We start from the raw sequence: 25,107 nt of genomic DNA, 5'->3' as shown, positions 1-25,107 counted from the left end.
TGATAAAGTATGGAACAGGAAAGGACAGTAGGATTTGCAATGAGATACCCAGAGAATAGGATAGTAGGATTTGTGGTAAGAAGGGCGCCACCTTGTGGCCAGGTTAGGAAAGAAATGTCAGACAGAGCAAGGAACCAGAGATGGGGTAGAGAGAGGAAAATACGTACCAAGGGCAAAAATAGGAGTGAAGGAGAGGGGACTAAGAAAGGCCAATCTGGTGGGGGGGGGGGCTGCTGGTTTACCTGGCAGGGGAGCAAGAATATGTCCTGGTGAGTAAAGTTAAGCAGTACAATGAAAGGACATACTTTCCAAAAAAATCTGTGAGGACAGTCTTTGTTAAGGAGAATGTCTGATCCTATTCAGGAATACTGGTTTAAAAGATGTCCACAGGGCCTCTTAGGATAGGGAAGGACAGGAACCCAGGTGTACAATCTGTTATTAGGTAAAGGTTGAGAGAGAAGGAATAAAACAAGCAATGGAGAAATAAGTAGTTAATCAGTCATATGCACATATGCTTTAAATACAAAAAAAACAGTACAGAGATAATACCCTGGGGCACGCTGTATGAGGCAGAGTAGTTAGACTGCTAAGGACATACAGTGCGGCCCCCAAGGAACAAAACCAAACAGTAGTTACTAGCTACAACAAAGACGTATGGGCAGACAGCAGCAATCCTAATGTCTGAATACAATCAGTATACTAAGTATAATAAACACACAGTCAAAATTAGTTTCAACAGAATGAATGGCTAAAGATAGCTCATCATGAACGCCAGTAATATAATATGGGAGACCACGTGGAAGCTTGCCTGGGAAGGGGCACTGCCAAATATCTGCAGCAAGGGGGGAAAAAACAGCTATAGAGAAGATTATGGGGGATTTAAATTGGTATATAGGTTACAGGAGCGAAAAATAGCTAGATAGCAGTAGTCTTAGAAAAAAAGAGAATAAGGGCCTGCCGAGCGGTAAACCGCTACCAGGTGAGCCTTAAAAAAGGCGCTGAAAGGCACATTAACATTCACCTAAGACACGCTAGCAGAGAGCGATAGGAAGAATTGTGCCACTGGGTTGTATTAACGTAGTGTATCAGAGATCGTTAAAAAAGATTAAACATGCCGAGCGGAAACAAAATAACCGCTACTAGGTGAACTTTGAAAAAAGGCGCTCAAGGCACTTTACAATTCACCTAACGACACTCTAGCAGTGGACTATAAGAAGAACACTACCACTGGGTTGACCCACTCAGTGTAGCATTTAGCACCCAATACAAGTATAAACCCAGACATAGAAAATTGCAAAAAAGGTACAGATAGGCTTCGTAAGGACATAACCCTCATGAAGTTCGGTCAGTAGACCAGTACAAGGCTGGCTCCTATTGAGCGACTTGCGAAAGTAGTAAAACACATCAGAAATTTAATGGTTACAGCAAGCGGTAAAGATTGAGATTACCGCTGTGGCTGCTTGATTAATTGTAATGATAGGGGGCAGGCACAAGGATCGCTGGTAACAGTAGAAACCGAGAAAGCAGTTCTCCGGTTAAAACGACCAAGCATAAGGAGTGCTGCAGGGCCAAGAGGAGTGCAGGAGGTCCTATGTAAAAATGGCGTCCCACGTGGTTCCCAACAGCTTAAAAACAAGTCTTATCTATACAGGCATATACAGCTAACCCAGCAGATAAGGCAGTTTGTAATTGTAATAAAAGGAATACTCTCAACAGGAACAGTACACAAATGCAACTAAAACCAAGTACTCACAATAAGTAATATCCACATCAGGAATAGCCACCCCCAAGTCCAAGGAGACACAGCAGCCCAACTAGGGATAGTCTATAGGGAGGAAACGGCTGGAGGATGGGTGTATTTGTAGGATAGAAACGGAAATGGAGCTGGGGGGGGAGGGGACAGGTAGGGAAGGGGAGGACTAGGAAAGTACAGCCCAGTAAAAAAACAATAGTAAGAGTGTTGATCAATAATCTTAAAGGTGAGGGTGGGATGAGGATGGAAGAAGTGTTAGAGCAGAAGCTTGAGGCACATGTAACATGAAGAGAATAGTAGTGAGAAGGAGATGATAGTGTAAAGGAGATAGGGATAGTTGAAAGGAGGGGGGCGCAGTAGATGAAAGGTATGAAGGCAGGTAAAAGAGTAGGCGAAAAACAATCAGGCAAGAAGAGAGAAACAGGTGATAAAGGTAAGGGAGAGCTAAACAGTAGAGAGTTTGAGGAGATTGTATGATAAGTGGGGGGTAAATGAGATATTGCTGGGTGAGATAGAGAAGTTACTCAAGAGAGAAATAGTAAGTTGCACTGATAAAGTATGGAACAGGAAAGGACAGTAGGATTTGCAATGAGATACCCAGAGAATAGGATAGTAGGATTTGTGGTAAGAAGGGCGCCACCTAGTGGCCAGGTTAGGAAAGAAATGTCAGACAGAGCAAGGAACCAGAGATGGGGTAGAGAGAGGAAAATACCAAGGGCAAAAATAGGGAGTGAAGGAGAGGGGACTAAGAAAGGCCAATCTGGTGGGGGGGGGGGCTGCTGGTTTACCTGGCAGGGGAGCAAGAATATGTCCTGGTGAGTAAAGTTAAGCAGTACAATGAAAGGACATACTTTCCAAAAAAATCTGTGAGGACAGTCTTTGTTAAGGAGAATGTCTGATCCTATTCAGGAATACTGGTTTAAAAGATGTCCACAGGGCCTCTTAGGATAGGGAAGGACAGGAACCCAGGTGTACAATTTTCCAAAAAAATCTGTGAGGACAGTCTTTGTTAAGGAGAATGTCTGATCCTATTCAGGAATAATGGTTTAAAAGATGTCCACAGGGCCTCTTAGGATAGGGAAGGACAGGAACCCAAGTGTACAATTTTCCAAAAAAATCTGTGAGGACAGTCTTTGTTAAGGAGAATGTCTGATCCTATTCAGGAATACTGGTTTAAAAGATGTCCACAGGGCCTCTTAGGATAGGGAAGGACAGGAACCCAGGTGTACAATAATAAGTAATATCCACATCAGGAATAGCCACCCCCAAGTCCAAGGAGACACAGCAGCCCAACTAGGGAATAGTCTATATGGTCGAGGTGTTGTGAACTATCAAGATACATATGGTCCCATTGAAGCTTTTACGGCACTTCTGACATGGATATACAACCTTATTTTCAAGTGCTCTGTTTTCTAATTATATGGACAATTTGTGGACATTTTCAGTTATTGGTTTGTGATATATTTGGTTAAACTGAAGTATAACAGCTATATATTTATGTAGGATACACATGATTATTTTTCGGGTTGTTCTTGGAATAATTATTATGTGGATGTCATGTCATCTCCAATGGTTATTAAGGATGGTTTTCATTTTTCTTAAATTGCCATCTAATTGGGATGTGCTTTTTGGAATCTTGTAGGGGTTGGTTTGATTTATGCACATGACTGGCATCGTATTTATTCTGGTTGTTATACTTCGGAGGAGCGACAACATGATTTTACAGGGCTAGTTAGGCCATTAACTATTAAGTATTGCATTGTCATATTGTACCTGCTTCCATTTCAGTCAACCCATGTGGCATGGATGTTCCTTCCAATATGATGTTTATGGGTTATTAAAAATATGTTGTAAAAATTTGAGCAGGCAGAAAAATGGGGGAATGTAGTGGTGTGTGGATTGGTGGTTCTAAACTAGCATTTATAATTACTACTGTTAATACTTTATACACAAAAACTATTATTGCTTACTGGTATTATGTTGATATAGCTAACTAGGGAACGTAGTTTTGTGTTAGTATGTTTGCTGTTGCTCATGTGTTTGATTTACCGCAAAGGCTATTATTGTTCCCTTTCTTCTAGTCTGAATATAGGATTTCATGAGTATTAGAATATATTCATGATTATTACCATTTGTTTGGGAGGATCTAACATGCTCAGTTACTGTGTCATATTGGTTGATTGTTTCTGTTATGAGTTAATAACAAATCTTTTCTATATTTGACTTGGATGGGATCATTGGTGCTTTGACTGTGTGATATCTAATTTTTGCCTTTTTTTCTTTCTTTTGCCCTGGTTCATGCTTTTTGTTGCTTCCCTTTAGTATTAAGCTATATATACTTTTATATATATATTTTTTCACACTTTTTTTTAGGATTGATAGTTTTGGTTTACAATAATAATTTTCAGCCAGTCTAAACCAATGTCCATTCATGTGCTATAATCTTTCAGCTTATGATCACTAATCAATTTGGGATTGACATTACTAGCTCAATATGGATTTAACAAGCATTATTAGAGGTTTATCATCCGATAAGGATGACTTACAAGTATTTGGTTTAGGTGATACTATTTCAGGACCCTCAGAACCGAATGTATATGATCCTTCAACTCAGTGTAAGTTAGCTTTTCAAAGACTAAACAGATTAAAGGGGCTTAGAAGCAATGTTTGCCATCTAAAATAGTTCAAAGCCTACCGGAGCAAAGGTATTGCCCCTAGGGGTTTAAGAGTAAGGTTACAACCTTTTGTTTATCCGGCTGATGACATCATATTTGAAGAATGGGGCAAAATTCAACAGAATACATCTATGGGGTTTGTGGATGGCCTAGCAGGGTATTATGAGCGGACAGTGGATAATGGGATCAAGATAGTGGAAGATCTTTGCCTGGAAATTAGAAATTTTGAATCCTTACTTAGTTACAGGGAAGGTTTGGATGAACTGAGTTTTGATTTATCATCTCTTGAACATTAACTCAAGGATAGAAAAATGAAAAAATTCCAATGAGATTTAGGTAATTATCAGAAGGGCCAGCCTTTTCTGCCATACAAGAGCCCCCTGGTAGGGAGGAACCAGAATAAATCATTGCCTTCGAAGTGCAAGAGACCTAAATCTATCCTTAAGAAAACACGAAACACTGTCAGTTTCACTTCTGGGGAAGATTCTTCTTCACTAGTGATGTAGATGGCAACCCCCCCCCCCTTACAGTCACCAACACCCAAAAGACGTAGCACTGGTTACCCTTTAGGGTTAGGTCTAGAAGAGGGGGGAGGAAACACAGGCACTCCAAACACTTTGGAAGAGATTCTCAAGGTGATGACCAAATGTTGAGTGAATTTAACAACATACATTATCTCTTCTGTGGTGCTTTCTCAGGCTCAGATTTCTGTACTCAATAAAGATTTAAGTTATGTTCCTGGCTTTTTTGTGACTGAAGACTCATTTGCATCCGATGTTATAGCTTTTTGTAGACTAACCTTAAAATACATTTTGATTCTGAGTCCGGATGTGATGAGGTTAGCTCTTTCAAATTTCAACTCTCTGGATATATGCCTCCGATGTCCAATCAGGTGTGTCTATTCCAATCTTCCGTCCTCCGAGATCTACATTATAATTTTAATGAACATGATATTTTCCATCATAATCTCTCAAAGACTGAACAAGCAGCTTTGGAAGAGTTAAAAAAATAAATAAAAATCTGGTAATATTATTAGCTGACGAAGGTGGGGGTGGTAGTGTTAATGAACTGGGACATCTATTATCAAGAGGCACGGAGACAGCTTGGGGATATAAGGTCATTATATGCCCAAGCCCCTAGACCCGACTAGTAAATTCAAGGTCGAGACTGACAGGTTTTTATCTCGAGCACAACAGGAGGGCATCATTACACAATCAGATGTTTATCATCTTACGGTCAAGGATCCCAGACCACAATATATCTACTTTTTACCACAGATGCATAAGGATCCTCTGTGTCCACCAGGGAGACCAATAGTCTTGGGGAGTGGTAGTTTAACCAAACCTTTATCTGAATTTCTTACACTTTATTTAAAATCCCTCTTGGGATGTGTTAGATCACGTATCTAGTATACCACCCAATTTCTAGGTATCGTCTCCAAAACTCAGTTGGAACCAGATTGGCTACTTTGTACATTAGATGTTGACTGCCTTATATACCAATATTCCACATTGGGGCGGGGCTAGTTGCCCTACAATTTTGGTTGGATAAAAGTGCCCTATATCCACCAGGTTTCAATACTCTTTTGGTATGTAGGACTGAACATTTCCTCAATAAAAATGTTTTATTTCCATGAACAATGTTATTGGCAGTGACAAGGTACAGCAATGGGGGCATCCTTTGCCCCCATTTATGCAGATCTATTCATGGACTATCTGGAGACCAGACTGATTTGTAATCCCAATCACATCTTCTATTTGGGGGAAATGGATATTTGGAGGCGATACCTAGATAATTGTTGGTTGGTATGGAGGGGCAGATGTGGCCTATCTTTTGGAGTTTGTTGAATATCTTAACCAAAATAAATAGGGAATTGAGTTTAAGGTGAATTTCGATTTGGATGAAATCACCTTTTTGGATGTGACTATTAAAAGAAATAAAGATAACACACCAAGTGCACAAATATATAGGAAATATCCCCAGTATAATTCCTTACTCCATGCCAGCAGCCTCCACCCACCACATGTGATGCATAACATTCCCAAGTCTCAATTTCTTAGAGTTAGACGTATTTGTTCGGATAATAATACCTTCCATAAATATAAGATCGACCTGGCTAACCGATTTCGTAATAGGGGTATAAATTGGGCAATATTGGCAGCTGGCCATCAACACAAGTTAGAGAGGATCTTTTACAGTTTAAAAATAAGGATAAAACATCAGGGGAGATCAGTATATTTTGAGGATGGGTCGCTTCATATGGATGTAACACTAGGGCTTTCATGAACATCATTCAGAAACATTGGAATATTTTGTTGGATCATATATCAGCCTCAAAGGTTGGGCAGAGATGTTTTTTCTCTTTCAGCCGTGGTAGAACTTTGAGCTCACTTTTGAGCCATTATAAGCATTATTCCCATGCCTCAGCAGGATTCATACAACAAACTCTATCTGGGGAAAAAAATATTTGATACATATCCATGTGGCCATTGCACACATTGTTCTAGAGTTTTCAAAATCAAACAATTTACTAGCCCCAACACAAATAGAGTATTTGATATAAGGTTTCTGGCCAATTGTGGCTCATATTGGGTTACTTACCTTGCATCCTGTCCATGCTCAGCTTTTTATGTGGGTCAGACATCCAGACCATTACAGATTAGGATTTCGGAACATGAGTGGTATAAGGAATCGGAAACTTACCAGTGCATTATGTAAACATACACTAAAGCACCCTTCTGCCTCTTTTTATTTTACGGTCATTGATAAAATCAAGGGGGATAGGTCCCTGAAAAGTGGTTGGCACTCAATATTAAACTTTAAAGAAAAGAAAATGGCTAATTTAAATTGGGTGGGCTTTTTATCCCTGGTTTGAATAAACATCTTTAAAATGTCCTTTATATGAATCTATTAAGTAAGTCATGATTGGATTGGTTTCTAATTAAGATGCTTTAAATACTGTTGCCCTGTTGCTCTTTTCTCATTAATTTTGTTTATGCACTGAAGAAGGCTAGTATAGCCGAAACCGGTTTGCTATTCTTGGAGCACTTTTGTGCATTACTAGGGCTGGTTTACACCCTTAGTATCTTGAATATGTTTATTTAATAAATGTATGTTTGGCAACTTAATTTTGGTGCTGGCCCTATATTTTGGATTTTTGGGCTACAGCACTTGCCGTACTGGCGAGGAATTTTTGGATTATATTGTATGAATTTTTGAATGCCATTAAGTCAAAGTTTCACCTAGTTACTGGCTAAACACTGAAGTTTGTAAACTTAATTGGCCCTTCGCTCCACTGTTGACCTTCAGCATCTTGCTGCTTCCCCAGCTGGATTGTAATTGAGAAGGGGATATCGTGTGTTGGTTTGGGGGGATTTTTATGCAAGGGAACTCTAGCTTGAAATGGGAGTAACTGCCCTAGTCTGGGTTGATCATGCAGAGACCATGCATATCATGACATACTGGTGTCAGTGTCTTCTCTTCTACCATTATGTACAGGTATGGGAACCTTGCCTTCCAGACTGTGTTGTGGTTGACTTGTATATGTGTACGTGGATTTGGATGTTGAGGTAGAGCTCTGGAAGGGCCATAGTCGTATTTGCCATCATAACATCTGTCTTTCATTTACAGCTGATTGTGTCACTCTGCTATGTCGGTATTGGCTGTCCTTGTTTGATTGCTTACGTCTAAATGTGGTCTTACAAATGCTGCAGTAGATGAACTTGTGTAGGGGAATACCTTTTGTGGTAAGTGTACAGAAGGGAATGAGATCATGCTTTTACTTTGGGTATTTGTTAGCTTTAGTTTGACAGCTTTACCTATACCCCAGAAATTGGGGAGGGGAAAATAACAAAGACCTGAAGGCTGCAAGTACCATGAGCTTGTATCTCTCTGTTTACCCACGATGTAGTATAGCCCTAAACAGTTTATAGGCTTATATAGACAGTATTAGGCTAACTGCCCTTGTGGGCCATTTTAAGTCTAGCCAATTAACCCCATGTGAGAATCAAACCCTGCACCTTGTTTCTGGAAGGCAGATATCTTAACCATTATGCCAACCTCCCTGTGGTAATTGATGTGACACCTGATCCTATGAGTGCAACAGCTTTTTCCTTCCATTTGGGCTGTTACATAGGCCTGTCAGTTCTTTGTCTTCAGCATTCACAATCTGCACTGAGCATACCTCTGTGTAGTGGTCTTTAAAATGTGTCAATGTATTTTACCTGCCTGACAAAGCTTCTACCAGGTGGGCCTTAGAAGGGTCTTTCCAAGATTAACCATGCTTGAATCAGCATTAGATTCCCAGCATTTTAGTTAATGATGGAGGTAATTTTCCTTTTCTCTTCTCACACCATAGAAGTGGTTGGCTTTTCCCCCATGGGGAAGGCTGCAAGAAGGCTTGGGGGTTCACTTTGCAATATCCAAGGTCTGTCCTACTTTGGAGGACATCTGAGTGTGCAACCAAAGTTGCTTTGCAAATCCTGAACATAGCAGTTAATGTCATTGTGACACCTGTGTACTGGCGTAGCAATCAAGGAGCCTCAATCGTTACCACTAACACCAGTGAGTGGTGTCCCTGTAGGGAAAGGATAATAAATGCACACACAGTAAAGTACAATTTCCCTTAAGAGCACGCACAGATCAGTCAGTCTGGGGCTGGTTTCTCCCTTTCTCTCCAGGTCACCAGTAAGGCTCCCCACTGGCACAGCTATAGGGTCCAGATCTCAGCCTAGTGGGCAAGCTAAAACCTCCAGCACCCTCTCTCTGCCCAACCAGTGCTTTGTGTCCCTACCCAAGTAGCTGACACACGCACACACTTTGAGATAAGAGTTTATACAACTACACAGAAGTTCCTGGGGAAGGCTGGCACAGGTTCTCCAGCTGTGCCCCTTTTACCCAGACTATACGGTAGAAATCACTGCCATCACCCAGCTAATATTTGTCAGCTACTCAAAGGCCCTTATGAAAGGGTATCCAATTATACTATGCAATATTATCTAAATGGTAAGTACAACCAAACAGCCAAGACTTATTTGAAGTGACTTGGTACAGCATCGCTATATACATGCCATGTACTCTTAGAGCTTACATTATCTCTACACAAAGCAGACACAATTGAAAGATTTAAAAATATTTAATAAATAATAAAAACACAAGACAATACTTCTTACTACACAGTGCTAGTCAAAAGAGTTCAGAGATCCCAGAGAAATGTTTAAAATAACATAGTAGAAAAGTTCTGACATCACAGAAAAGCACTTAGTCTAATCTTCCTAATTCTTAGCCATTTCTAAGAGAAACAGTTGTAAAATCCTACTTACATATAGAGCAAGGCAGTGCTGGTGGTGTTGGATGTTCTCAAGACAAAATGCTCTCATTCTTTCTGACCATAAATTGATAATACAGTACCACTGATTTGTTTCAGATTACATAATTTCTTTCTGGTTCCCAGGCTAACAGACTCTGAGGTTAATGGCCCCTTTGATCTTGCAGCTGGTCAGGAAGCCAGAACAATAGTTATACATGCAAATTCTTGCAGTTAACTCTGGTCTCAAGACAATAGCCAGAATTCTTTCATCCAGACATATCTGCTCCGAGCCCTGACATCAAAGAATTGACTTATTAGCTTTGTTACAGCAAAGTGCATTGTTACATTTTTGCAGTTCTACACTTAACACCATTTTTCCCATTTAAGAGAACATGCATGTGGCTTATATGGGTCTGTATTAGAACACTGAATGTTTAATAGTTAGAATCACTAAAGGTTGACCTTTAGTGATTGAACTGTTAAAATATCGAATGTTCAGAAAAAAAAAAGTTAAACTGTGTAGGCAGGGGGACAAGCCCCCCCGCACCTCCCACACCCCCCGCTACTTAAATATACCAACTCCGAGACCGCACTACATTGAAGTAAACGGAAATCTCCCCTTACGGAGATTTCAGTTTACTTGTTCGATTTTCTGCAGTTTCACTATTCTCATGTTGACAATGTCAGATTCGACATTGTCGGCTTTCGAGAATTTAATATAGACCTGGCTTATATTATTTACAAATGACAGAATTATCTACAAAATTCTATGTGGTTAGGCTGGTAGCCTTCACCTATCTTCACAGTCTTAAAGAAGTATGAACCCCATTGTTTGGACCCCCACAAATTCTTCATTTTGTATAAAGTCTTCCAAGATAGATATGACCATTTCAGCAGTAACCCTGGGAAAGACTCAGCTCCTCCAAGGCCTGCTATTTATTCACCAGGCAAGGAGTCCAGTGCAGGGACCATATTTAGGAAGTGCCTAACTGTCTGTACTCAGTTTTCCCACTGTAGGTTCTATATGGTAGGAATCTTTACTTGCCTTTCTTAAGGAACTTAACTATTCCAAATTTAGAATTCAGCTGAAAGTCCAGCTGCTCAAAGAAGCCCATTGCAACTATCCCATCTTGGGTCATGTTGCATAACTGTTAACTTTCCAAAGCAGACTTTCTGTATGCCACCTTAGGTATTCCTGGGTCTATATTAGATACTCTAATGTTTGAAAGTTCGACTAGTATATGGTCTACACCATATGATCGAACTTGCAGAAGTTCGAATATCTAATAAAAAAAAAAATTTACACAAAACTACCTGAATGCTCTAAGCAGGGGGGCAAGCCCCTCTGCACCCCCCACTCTTTGCATATACCAACTCCAAAATCTCACTACAGTGCAGAAAAGGGAAATCTTCCCTTTCTGCGCTGTATGGAGATCTCAGTTACAGCGTTCGAACATTCAAAAATCTGATCATATGGTGTCGACCATATGAGATTCGGAATTTTGAATGTTCGAACATTCAATATAGAGCCGGTATTCCTCAGTCCTGTGTTTTTATACCAGACACTGTACTTCCTTCCCCTAATCTCATTCCCCCTTAAATGTATTTCCTGCATCTTATATTTATTACTTAACTGTGTAACCCTTGTGCACAGAACTGCCCTACCATCTCCCATACTTTCCACAATATATAATACTTTCTAGTAAGTAAGTGTTTTTGTTTTTCTGTTTAGTATTGTTCAAAACTCATATGCATACTTGTCATAATGAATGTATAGTTGTTCACTGACCCAGCGTGAACCTGAAATTGGTCCAGTTAATCGATGCCGTATACCAGTTAACAAGTGGTAGTTTAAAAAATGCCGCTTGGGCACTAAGCTAACACAGTGTGCTTTGAAAAGACCTAGCTGAAGAAATGCATTATGCATTGTTGGAGTACTGGCTTGGTTACTGAAATAAAAACTGAAGATCTAGGTCAGTACTTCTGTTAGCATGAGCAGCTTCATGGCTTGTGTTTCTATAACATGATAGAAGGATGTGCATGAGCAGAGGGACTAGCATGAGCAGAGGGACTAGCGTGGCTTTGGCACTTAAAGATTTTGGTGTACGTATCACTGTTTTTAATCTGGGTTCCTCTCTTACTGGGGGAAGTTCTGTGGAAGTAAAAACTTAGCTTGGTCTCCATGAAACTTGCTTTTGATAGGGTGGCATATCCAACAAAAGTAATGATATGGGATATGAGGAAGAGAGGAAGATGGCACACCCTCTACATTTTAATTCCAGCTAACTTGTCTTCCTTACCCCCCCCCGCCTACTTTCAAGCTAAAGGAAAAATAACCGCTGCTTGATTCCAGAGTGGAATTGGACTCAGGAGAGCTGTTGCTATATATGCTGAAACAGACTGCAACTTCAACAAACTGCTAAAAAGTACATGAAGGAACACTATCCAGTATTCCACTGCTGTGGTGTGCTATGCCTGAACCATATGCAGCACTGCAGCATGTGGCACTCATTATGAAGGATAAAACAAGATGATGGCAGTGAGAATGCTGCTCTGTTTTTCTGTGTTGGCTAGCTGCTACTGAACTTCACTGCCAAACAAGGGGTCAAGTAAAGACCGCATAAACTCTTTAAGGAAAAGTCATCTAAAGTTCCATTTGCCCAAAAAGGCTTTAGTACATTCTTGTTCCTGAGGTCAGATTTTTTTTTCCACACACAGTCTGAAACATTTTAAGTGGTCAGTCTGATGTTAATCTTAATCCAACTTGGCTGTTACTAAAGCTCACAGCTACCAAATCTCTCGAGCTTCTCCCTTACCCACAATGCACCTACCAAATTAACTCCAATTTTGTTTGCTGCTTCTAGCTATCAGATGTGTGGTCTACCATCTCTTTTGAGCTGTATTTTTTGGATAAGTAAAAATCTAGTTTTCATTTATTGCTGTTTATAACTGTATAAACTTTCTCCTGTTTTTCCGCTTATATTCGTACTCCCTTTCCCTTACGACTTCATAATTCTCTTTATACCATTGTTGATGTTCCCTTGCCCTTTCTTTCCTTCTTGCTAGCTGTTATAATTAGTGTGTTCTATTTGTAATTTTCAGTTATTGCTGTTGCCCATGCTGTTTTTTTCCATACTTGGAACACTTGGATACTATCGCTAGTATCTCCCTTTCCCTTACAACTCTGTCATAGTTCTGTCTGTACCATTGTTAGTATTCACTTCCCTTTCTGTCTGGTCTTTCCTACAAAAAAAAAAGTTTGATTTGCTAGCTATTATCAGATTGTCTTTTATTTCTAGTTTTTTCTGTTATTTCTGTTCACTGAGTAGATTTTATAGCATGGCTGATCTGTTTTAGAAAGTGTTCACTGCTGCTTTTGGATGCCCACACTCTGTGTGTGTGTGTGTGTGTGTGTGTGTGTGTGTGTGTGTGTGTGTGTGTGTGTGTGTGTGTGTGTGTGTGTGTGTGTGTGTGTGTGTGTGTGTGTGTGTGTGTGTGTGTGGGCCATCTGCATTTGCAACAGGATTAATCTATTTGCCACAAATTTAATCCTTGAGCTCTTACTAAGCATGTCTTTGGTTTAGCAACCTTTGCCTTACAGTCGCTGAACTGTTTGGCACACTTTATTAGACTTCAGAAAGATTTGACTAAGGAATTATCAAATACTCTCTCAGGAGCCATTCCTGAAGAGGTTCAAAGTTCAGTGACTTCTCAGTTGACAACTGTATAGTCCATATCCATTACTTCTGAGGTTAGTTTCCAACTTAGTGGAAGGGCCCTCGAGCAGCAGGGGTTCAGGCATTTCCATGGGGAGGCATGCCTGGATGCACTTGTGATTTTCCGGAGCCATTTAAGTCCAATTTCTTCAATGCCCCCTTTGACAGAACTACTCTTTTTGGCTCTAAAGTAAAGGAAACCCTGTCCAGGTGTGAGAAGGATGGGTAGACCTGGTCTGCAATGGGCTTATATTTTTCACCCCTCCCCACCAAAGATCCTACTCCAGGAATCAGCAGAGTGGCCAGAAAATGTGATTCAAAAAGTCTCAAGATCCTTTCAAAGACAAATGAAGAAGGGTTTCCCTGGGGTAGAGGGGGGGGCAATAATGGACGTTGTTGCTCTCTTGGCAGAGGTGGCCCACAAAACCAGGGTTTGTGAAAATCTTTTTTTGACCAACCCTACCAAGCACCCCTGAAAGGAGGCCTGACTGTGTAAACCTCTGGAGATCGTCTGGACATGATTATCCCTGCACCCAGAGAGCCTGGCTAGGCTAAAAAAAACTGGGTGCAGAGGATTATATCCAGGGGTTGCATAATACCATTTTCTCTACCACCACCAGTTACAAGAAAAATTCCTGATGATCCATCCAGTCAGAGGGATCAAGCAGCAATTCACATACAAAAGTTGCTAGAAAAACAGTCGGTTCAGTCCATTCTCCCTTTCCTGGGCAAGGACAACTAAATGTGCTCTAGTTCTTCAGGACACTTTTTAACACACAAAAATGAACAGACGATCCAGAAAGATGTCCTATTCATATGCTGCTGTATCCATAACATAAGGGAGTCTGGTTCTGGTCGACTCGTACATCCGGCCGTTGTACAATAGATGGATGCTATTGCGAAGGTATGTGTGATGTACAGTGTCTCTCAGTGAAAGTTGAGCAAATCACAACTTCACCCAAGTCAGACATTGGAATTTATTGGAGAACTTCTAAATACAAAGCTCCCTTCCATCACACAGAGTTCAAACTGCAAGGTCACAGATCAAGAAGGTTGTAATGAGCACCTCAGTTTCAGCCCATACAGTTCTTCACATTCTAGGTCTCATAGTGGCCATAACCTTAGTTACGTTAGCCAGGTTTTACATGCGGATGCTTCAATGAATGCTGAATACTCAATGGCCAATCCTTCAATGTTGTAGATGAGAATTACCAAGATGAGCAAAAGAGATCTGAATTGCTGGATCTGATCTGACAAAATGCTTCATGGCTGTTCCTTCGTCCCCCAACAACCCAAGGCCATAATGACCACGGATGCTTCCCAAATAGGAAATCCAAGAGACTGCCAGAGAAGCTTTACAAGTGCCAAGGCACTCCCTAAAATGTCTGTAATGCCCTTTGATGTTTCTTGCAGAACAGCTGCCTCAGATTCTGTCATCCGTAGACATGCATAGCTCAGGACCCAGCCCCTGTCAGATCAGGTAAAGGTTAAACGTCTGGATAATTCATTATACAAGGATTTTCTTTGCCCTCCAGTTGAAAAAAATTGAGAAATTGGATAAAAAAGAAAGCAAATTAAAACTGAAAAGTTTGTCTCCTGCCCCAAGGTACAAATGGAATTACCCTTCTAAACCTTGACTTTTCCACATAGACAGGACAAGGGGAGGTCTCCCTGTGGCAAAAGACTCGCACTCCAGGATGGCAATCATAGCAATCTTACAGAGCAGGGAACTTCAAAGATTCACCCAGCACAGTGATGACCATTTGTGGCTGTCTTCAACCCTAGCCTCTGATACTCCTTCCCACCCTCCCATCCAAGTTTCTGGGTGGAAGACCATCCCTCTTCCTAACCCAGTGGAAAACCATCAGGGATCACTGGGTCTTCAGGATCAAAGAGAAGGGGTAATACATTCAGATAAGAGAAGTACCACCTGTCTTGTGCATTCCAGAACCACCAAAAGAGCAAGAAAACCTCATACCACCAATCTTGAGGGAACTACTTCAAGGTTCCATCCAGCCTGTCCCTCCAGGCAAGAGGGAAAAGGTTTATTTTAGTTCCAATAAAGTTGGGCACTTGGAGACCCATCTTGGACCTCTGAAAGCTAAAAAGAAGTTTCTCAACATCCCAAAATTTAAAATGTTTAAGTAAAAAAAAAAAAAACTACTGCCCATGATCTTCCAAGATGTCTTTATGGGCACTCTATTTAAGATTCTCTCTGCTCTATGTCCCAATAGCAGACACAGAAAGTACCTATGATTTGTAGTAACAGGTTCTCACTTCTAGTTCTGTACTTTACCATTTCAGCTGTCTACTGCTCCCACAGTTTTTCTCAGTGTTTAGCTGCTCATAGCACATTGCAGAACTTTGTGGCCATTTAATCCTACTTGGATGACTGTCTCATCTGTGGAAGATCCACATCAGAGACACTAGATGGCTTGTAGATCACTGTGGACTGATTTCAGAAGATTGATCTCACTTTAAAGTCTTAAAATCTCAACCTCTTAAAGATCCTGTTTTTGGGAAAACCTCCTAGATTTGTTTCAACAGGAAGTCTTCCTTCCTGATGACAAGATTATCTTCTTGAGAGGTCATCTGACCAATCTGCTTCCAAAGCAACTCATCACTGCAAGAAAATTTCTGAGGATGCTGGAGTACAAGGCATCTTATTTATTTTTATGTATTTATTTCAAATTTGTTTACCGGGAAAGTCTGACTTGGTAGGGTTGCCTGTTTTTAGTGGAAGCCCGGGGATGAAAGCTCATACATTATGACAGTACATGAAAACATATAACAGTTTAATATATCCGTCATATTCATGTAGTACAGTAACAATGCTATGACAGGAAAGAGGTAGCTGAAAGATCAGGAGCTCAAACAGGAACTGTAGTTCCTTACAACACTTCTATTAAGTCTCTTACAAGGACAGGGGGAGGGGGGTTTGAGGAAGAATGAAAATGGACAACACAAATGGGACATTATGGACAGCACAAATGGGACCTTATGGTGAGTACATAACTTCTTTTTCTGATGTCATTCTCATTCATTCTTCAATGAATGGGACAGTCCCCAGCTGTGCAATAACCTTGGGTGGCCCTCATGGAAGGATGTTCCGGAGCACTGCAGAACCAAAGGCAGCTCTGTTTCTGGAAATAATGTCCAATTTGTAATGTGCAATAAAGGTACGAGGATTTAGACCAAGTGGCAGCTGCATGAATATAGTCAATAGAGGCTCTTGCCCAAAAGACTGCCAAAGTAGACATTGACCTGGTTGAATACACCTTTATTTGTTCAGGTTAGGCAATACCTTTCAGGAATAAATATAGGAAATACACTCTTGTCCATTTAGCCAAGGTAGTTTTAGAAACTGATCTTCCCATTCTTATATTAGAAAAGGAAACAAATAGTTCAGATTTTCTGAATGCCCTGGTTCTGTCCACTAAAAACACAATTGCCTGTGTACTTCAAGAAGATGAAGGGTGTATTCACCTTTATTTTTAAACTTGGGGAAAAAAACTGGCAAATTGCTGACCTGATTGATATTGGTTTCAGAGGCACCTTTTGGTAAGAAAGAAGGATTTGTGCATAAAGTAACTATTTTTGTGAAAAATTAAATATGGTGCTTTGGAAGACGGTGCTTGGAGTTCTGATACCCATCTTGCAGAGGTTATAGCTACCAAAAAACACAGTTTTCCACAAATGAAAGTTGAGATGCACCTTAGATGATGGTTCAAAAGGGGAGTGTACGAAGGCTTGTAAAGCCATAGTGAGGGCCCCAAGGAGGGGTGGGGTCCTTTACTGGAGGTCTAAGTAGGAAAGTATCCCCAAGAAATATTTTACACAGTTTAGGTGATGCTAAATAGCAGCATTATTCCCTATATGATGATTTGAGATGGCTGCCATTTGAACTTTCATAGTGGAAAAACTTGCTCTGTCCTGGAAGATTGAAGCAAGGAAATCAGGAACTGCTGGAATTGGAGCAGTGAAGGGATCCAATTGTTTATGATGAGCCCACATAGTGAATCTTCTCCATTTACTCTTGTAAACCTTTCTAGTAGAGGCTTTATGGGAAGAGACTTAAGATTTTTTCGAACTAGGGAAAGAAAGCTTGGAATATCTAGTCATCATCAGAATTGGAGAAGCCATGCGGTCAACTTGAGGCCTGCAGTATCTGGGCAAACTTGTCCTGACGGGTGAGATAGAGGTCTGGACTGGGATCAGGCATCCAAGAGGGACGTAGCAAGTGAGACCAAAGGAAGGAAAACCATACCCGTCGAGTCCAGAAGGGAGCAATGAGGATTTCTCCACTCTTCAACCGAAGTGCTTTCTGAAAAAACTTGGGAATGATAGGTAGAGGAGGGTAAACGTAAAGGAGACTGTAGGGCAGTGTCCCTGAGGACGGATAAGGGCAAAGAACCCGCTGCACTTGGTTGCTGATGGGGAATGCAAATAGGTTGCAGCAAGGTTGACCCCCACTTGTGGAAGATCATAATTGCCTCTGACCGAGAGACCACTCGTGAGGTATGATGATGGTCCTGCTAGGTCTGTCTGCTAGAATGTTGAACTTCCCTGCTATGTGCTTTGCTTCTAGAAAGTGATTGGAAGAGATTGCCCATTGCCACACCCTCACTGCTTTTCGACAAAGTGGAATGGGATCTGAATCCCCCCTGTTTGTTGATGTACCAGACTACTGACATGTCCATTTGTATTGCAGTAGTTACTAGAGTGATAAAGCTCTGAAAGTCCTGTAATGTTAGAAGCACTGCCCTCATCTCTAGGACAGTGATATGCAGATTGGTCTCTTGTATTGAACACTTGCCTTGAACAGTCCGTCCTGAATAATGTCCCCCCCCACACCAACTGGGAGGTGTCCACGGTCAGTGTAGTGCTAGGGGGAAGAAGGATAAATGGACGACCTAGATCTATCTCCTTGGAGTGGACCCTCCAAAGAAGAGAATTTCTGCACACGCAAAACAGTTTTATGGTATGATCCAAGGGAAGTCAGTCTTGCTGAAGGCAGTGGCATGGAAAGAACTTGTTTGATGTGTGTACTCAATGTAAAAATTCTGTTCTGAGGCAGAAACGCTAGACAGTTTACTGTGTCTAGGTGAGCCCCTATGAAGTCTGTTACTTGAACTGGTTGAAGATGAGATTTGCACATGTTGATGGCGATTCCCAGTGAGAGTGCCAGGTGGAGCAACTAATCTCTGGCTTTTATTAGTAGATGCTTAGTTGGTGAGATTAGGTTGCATTCTCATGATCCCGCACATGAGAAAACTTAAGTGGCTTCTAAGAAATACTTGGGAACAGCATTCCCAACCCTTGGAAATCTTACTGCCTCTCCTTCTATGGAAGAGGGAAATCTTACTGCCTCTCCTTCTATGGAAGAGGGACTCCTGTGGTGGAAGAATACTATACAGAGAAACCCAGGGATGAATTTCTCTTCACCAGAAACAGACTGTCATCACAACAGACAGTTCAGGCATAGCTTGGCGAGTCCACTTATGTTCCCTGAAAGTGCAGGGTATTTGGTCTCAACTGAGAAAGGTGCATATAGGTGAGAAGGAGCTGCTGGCAGTCTACTTGACCATAAAGGCCATTCAACAGGACTTGGGCCCAGGGACTCTGCAAATATGGACAGACAACTCTACCATGATGTGGCACATACAGTCAAGGAGGAACTCTGCCCTACCGTCTTCAGCCTTTCCCAAAAGAAATTTGGATGCTGGCTCAAGAAATAGGGCTAACTTTAATATATTCTGGGTCAGGACAATACCCTGGCAGATTGTTTGGGGCCAAGAAGCTCCCTGCTTAGACAATGGGTGATGAATGAGGTCTTCTTGTAATTGGAAATACAGTGGTGGGGCGTCCCCTCAATAGACCTGTTTGTCTTACACCACAGCAAGCAATAGAAGTTCTGCTCCAGAACGCCACAGACAGGAGATTGTCAATGTGAAGGCGCATGCATGTGTTTTCCAATCTGGTTCCTGTATTCATTCCCACCCTTTCCCATGATCTCCATTGTAGGCATGCAAACTCTGCATGATCTTGGTGGCCCATTTTTGGCTGAGAAGAGCACTGGTTCTCCCTCCTCCTGACACTGCAAAGAGGGATTCCACACCCTTCTGCAGGAAGTAAATACCTCCAACCAAGCCATATGATCTGTCTTGCACCCCTGCCTAGACACTCTGGTTAACAGCCAGGAGGATTGGGTTTTGTCACCAAGGAATGCATCTTATCCCAAGGATGTGCTTCCCATTCTTAGGGAAGCAAGGAAGTCCAATACCAGAAAATTGTACATAGGAAAATGGAAAAGATTTTCCACCTAGTGTCACAGCAAAAATGCTAACGCTTCTCAGGCAAACATTAACTCAGCCTTGCAGTACCCATCAGGCCTCTTTAGACAAGGACTTTTTTCCAGCAATAAGGTACATGCATCTGCTGTTTCAGCTTGCTTGCACAGTGCCTCACCCATCATCTTTCACCCCCCCACACACAACCTTCCTAAAAGTGGTGATTCACTTGAGACCAAACAGAAGGAACCCTATTCTGACACAGGATCTGAACTGTTAGAACTAAAACCAACCTGCCCCCCTTTGAACCTGCTGCCACTGCATCTCAGAAAATTGTTCACCTGGCACCCCTTGTTTCTTATAGCTGTTAAATCAGCTGGGAGAGTTTGAGCTACAAGCCCACTTGTATGAATAACCTTTTACTTTGATAGCTGTTACGTCATTCTAAGAAGCCCATCTTTCATGCCTGAGGTGGTATCAGAACTTTGAACCAGGCTATCCACTTACCAGTCGTCTTCTCAAATCAACAGAACAGGGCAGAACAAGTCCTCCTGTCCCTGGATGTCACAGACAGATTAGGTGCTATCTACACAGCACAAAAACCTCTAATAGAGCAGAGCAATTGCTGGTGGCTTTCATAGAGGATAAACAGGGCAAGTCTGACTCCAAACAAGGCATTTCAAAATGGATAGGTAACTGCATCAAGTTCTGTTTACACCATGAAAAAGATTTACCTGGACATATTAAAGCCCACTCCACCAGCATGGGGCAACTACCACTGCTTTCCTCAAAGGAGTCCCTACCTAGGCCATCTTAGAGGCAGCCGCATGGATCACTGTGGATACCTTTACAAAACATCATAACATAGGCAATGTCTCCAAGGTTAGAGCAGGTATTGCTGTGACAGTCTTGCAAAATCTTATTTTCTAGCGTCATACAGATGAGACACGGAATCATACTTTTTAGCTTTGGAAGTCCTTCCAAGAATCAGTACTACTGTAGTGACTACAAAGAACATAGTACAGTTTTGTCCCCTTTACCATAATTGTTTATGTTCGAGTAGATCACTGTTGCAGTGCATATTCCTACCCTGCAACCTTTTCCCTTGCTGTGTGAGAGGGGTAGAGGAGTTTTTTTTCTGCTGATAAGCCCCTTATTTCCATCTTCTCTGCTTCCTATGTCGTTTTCTCTCACAAATTCAGACAAGTGATGAGGTCATGCTGTTCTGTGCATCAGACAGCTTGTTCACTGGTTAGAAAGACCTGAAGAGGGTGTCAATGGGAACCCTTCTTATACCCAGACATCCAAGCATCAGTCTTTGGATGTCCGTTGGCTAGGAATGATGTAAAGACTCTGGAAATCTGGCCAGTATCGAGCTTTTGTATGGCAGGAAAGACCCAAGTATCAGTACTGCAACAGTTAATCTACTTGATCATCTACAGTTATGGTAAGTGAGACGCAACTGTACTTTACAGTGATGACTTTTTAAAGATCTGTTTCGGTAAGTATTTAGTCTCATTTGCACTTAATCCACCTTCCTCATGCACACACTGCTGTTACACATAATAAATGTCCTGTATGGATTTTGACTGAGTTTGACACTTACAAAAATGTTTTCCTACTTTACAGCTGGCAGCCTGAAAGACAGATTCCCTTCAGTGATGTTCGATTACCACCTCCTGCAGATTATCAAAAAGACATCACAGAAGGAGATGAAGTGGAGGTAGGAGCTGACGTGTTTATTGGAGTACTGGAGCCTAGTAGTTTTAACAGGAAACAATGTTGCTTATTTTAGCATTGTTGAAGCTGAAAGCATGGACATAACTGCTACTATGTTTTTGGAGCCTTTTGTGATGTACTGTGTATTGTGCAATGGTATTTTAAATATCCATTCCATCATGCCTTCCTGCTCCTCATCTGGTGTTCTGGAAGATCCATGATTTGGCTTTTGGGAGTCTGCAGATTGGTATTCACTGAGTACTTTCATGGTGTTAAAAGTCTCGGACTTTCATGCCTTTGGAATTCAGTTTTTTTTTTCTTTTAAAAAAAAATGGTAATACTATTGTATTGACTGGTGTAGCATTAGGCCGTTTGCAGTATAGTTTTGGCTTCAAGCATTGTAGCACCACATTCCAGCAGGAGGATGAAGGGTAGTCCTGGTCAGTTGTCATCAGAGTGTCTGGTTTATACTCTGAACAAATGTTGAAGGATGCATAAATTCCAGTGGTCTGGCAAGACAGGTTGGGTATCCATATTTGTGCAGTAAGATGTTTTCTTTTTCCCCTTTTTTTTCCTCAAAGAAAATTTAATTTTTTTCTGTTAAAGTAATGAAATACATTATGATATAATAAACAGTACAAATAAAACTAATAACTTAAGATGAAAACTATGTACATTGGATATAAAAAGTGTACACACCCCTGTTAAAATGTCTGGTTTTTGTGATATAAAAAGACTACAATAAATCATTTCAAAACTTTTCCCACCTTTAATGTAACCTGTACATTTCAATTGAAAAACAAATCTGTTAGGGGAAAGATATAAAAAAATAAAAACATACAGTAAGCTGGTTGCATAGTGTGCACACCCTTAAACTAATACTTTGTTAAAGCACCTTTTGATTTAATTACAGCATTCAGTCTTCTGTAGGATTCTGTCAGCATGGCACATCTTGACTTGGCAATATTTGCCCACTCATCCTTGCAAACATGCTCCAAATCTGATTGCAAGGTCATTTCTTGTGCACATCCTCTTCAGGTCACCCCACAGATTTTCTATTGGATTTAGGTCTGGGCTCTGGCCGGGCCATTCCAAAACTTCTGGTGAGTTCATTTTTTTTTGTTGATTTGGATGTATGCTTGGGGTCATTGTCGTATTGAAAGGTGAAATTCCTCTTCATCTTAAGCTTTGTAGCAGATGCCTGAAGGTTTTGGGCCAAAAGTAACTGGTATTTGGAACTGTTCATAATTCCCTCCACCTTTACTAAAGTCCCAGTTCAAGCTGAAGAAAAGCACCCCCAGTACATGATATTGCCACCACCATGCTTCACTGTGGGGATGGTGTTCTTTTGGTGGTGGTGGTTTTGTGCCAAACATACCTTTTGGAATTGTGGCCAAAAGGTTCAACCTTGGTCTCATCAGACCATACCACATTTTCCCACATGCTTTTGGGAGACTTTATGTATTTTTGCAAATTTTAGCTGGGCCTGGATGTTTTTCTTTGTAAGAAAAGGCTTCCGTCTTGCAGCCCTACCCCATAGTCCAGACATATGGAGAATACCGGAGATTGTTGTCACATGTAGCACACAACCATTACTTGCCAGAAATTCCTGCAGCTTCTTCAGTGTTGCAGTAGGTCTCTTGGCAGCCTCCCTGATCAGTTTTCTACTTGTATTTTCATCAATTTTGGAGGGATGTCAAGTTGTTTGCAACGTCACTGATGTCCCATATTTTCTCCACTTTTTGATGACTGTCTTCAATGTGTGTCAGGGAGGAAGAGACGACAACCGACGCCGGACCTAGACTTTGGAATTCGGCCGACCGAGGACCCGCCTGACGGCAGGATAACCCATCTGTTATGACTGCAGCTGTATGAGCACTCGAACATCTACATTTATGGTAGGTACAAAACTGTACTTTCGCAAGTGCCGGTCAGCCGACTCCTGAGCTTTTCGAAATCGAATTTCAGATCCGAAGTCTTTAATAAAGCTAAGTACCCCATTGGGGAAACTTTTTTCTTGCTCCAGACCGATGTCAGAAAAAGTTAAGTTGTATTTCTTGTGGGAAGCAAATACCTCCTAAGGATTTTCATTTAATGTATTCCTTGCCTAGGCCCTGACCACGACGTTGCTAGCTGTTGGTTTTGTGCTAAATTTAACCAATGCACTATTAAGCGTCTGTACGATTTTGCCTTTCATTACTTTGGCCGACGGTTTAATTATATAATGCCGTCGGAACAGCCGACGACTGGAGTTCATAAAAAGCGCAAGGAAAAGGAAAAGGACAGGCATCAGAGGTCCAAAACCGATGAGGCCTCTGCTAGGCCAGTCGCCGATTCGCCGGTTCTCAGTGAGGTGCTTTTGCAGCCCCTGAGGCCCCTACCTCAGAGCCACAGGCCACTTCCGACTCCCACGTGGAGATAACTAGGCCTCTGGATACTCAAGGTATTGGACACACTGAAACTATTCCCTCAGATGGGTCCGGAGCCGCTGAGTAGGCATCGACTTCTGAGGGTGTTTTCAGACCTACACAATTATATGTCAAGCCAACCTCAGCTTCCAAGGCAAAGACTGAAACAGCTTTAAAGACAAAGAAACAAGTACAGCATTCTCCAGGACAGACTTCCATACCTAAGAAACAGATGCTTAAAATGGCCGAAGACCTAATTACTTTGATCAGGGGTTCCCATCCCCCTCCTGATAAGAGGCCTAGGCAAGACACAGAATATGATTCTTCTGATCAGGTTTCCATTTCCTCTGACTCCTCTTCAGAACAGGGATACTCTCTTCCTCCCTATGAGGATTCTGATGCTGAAGAATCTATTCCTTCAGCCTCTCCTCCTGAGGATTATTCTTTTGGGGAAACCCTGCATACCATGAGGGAGCATTTTCACTGGGAGAGCCAAGGTTACTCAGAATCTAAGAAAAGGCTCAGAGACTTTATTTTACTGCCTCAGCACAGACCTCTTGCTATTCCACCTGTTCTAGACATTGTAGATGATGTATTTTCAGAGTCCGGCCTGTCTCCTGACTCTCTACCCCTGCACCTGTTAAGCCAGACAGATACTACAGGGTTGCAGATACTCATACATTTCTATATAAAAACCTGCTGCTGACCCAGAAACTATATTTCAGGGACCCAAACGGGTCAAGGCTACCACTGCAAAAAACCCTGTCCCCTCTGATAGAGATTCTAGAGCACTGGACAGATGGGGGGAAAAAGTTTACACTTATGCTACCTTGGCTGTAAGGGCTTTAAATTGTTAGTTTCATATGCTTAAATATCAGCAATACTTAATGTCACTGCTAAAACAGAAAATGTTGACAAATTCTGAATGTTCTGAAAACAAGGAAATGCAGGATTAATTGCATGCAGCTGAACAAGTGGGAAAGCATACTTTGCAATGTGGTTTAGATTCACCGGAGGCCTCTTCCAGGGCCACTGTTACAGCCTCTGTCATTAGAAGGCATGCTTGGTTAAAGGAACAGAATCTGCCTGATCATGTTAATGCAAAATTATTGGATGCTCCATTACAGCATGATACTTTGTTTGGTGTTAAGGCTGAAGAGGTGTTAAAGAAAATGGAGGATAAAGCGAAATCTATGCAGACAGTAAAGGATTTCTTACAGGTACAGCCACCCAGATTT

At 41.5% G+C, this 25,107-nt stretch overlaps 1 protein-coding gene across 1 annotated transcript in view; it reads left to right on the top strand.

The window, feature by feature from the left end:
- FXR2 (FMR1 autosomal homolog 2) overlaps positions 1 to 25,107 on the top strand; it is a 1,381,282-nt gene that overhangs the window by 46,075 nt on the left and 1,310,100 nt on the right. The window contains exon 3 of the mRNA XM_044076212.1: positions 21,372 to 21,465. Within this exon, the coding sequence (XP_043932147.1) occupies positions 21,372 to 21,465 (94 nt within the window). The remainder of the gene's footprint in view (positions 1 to 21,371; positions 21,466 to 25,107) is intronic.

The sequence above is a fragment of the Protopterus annectens genome, chromosome 7.part0, assembly GCF_019279795.1.
Source record: "Protopterus annectens isolate FY-2018-M chromosome 7.part0, PAN1.0, whole genome shotgun sequence".
Lineage (NCBI taxonomy): Eukaryota > Metazoa > Chordata > Ceratodontiformes > Protopteridae > Protopterus > Protopterus annectens.
This window is presented reverse-complemented; position numbering and strand designations above follow the sequence as displayed.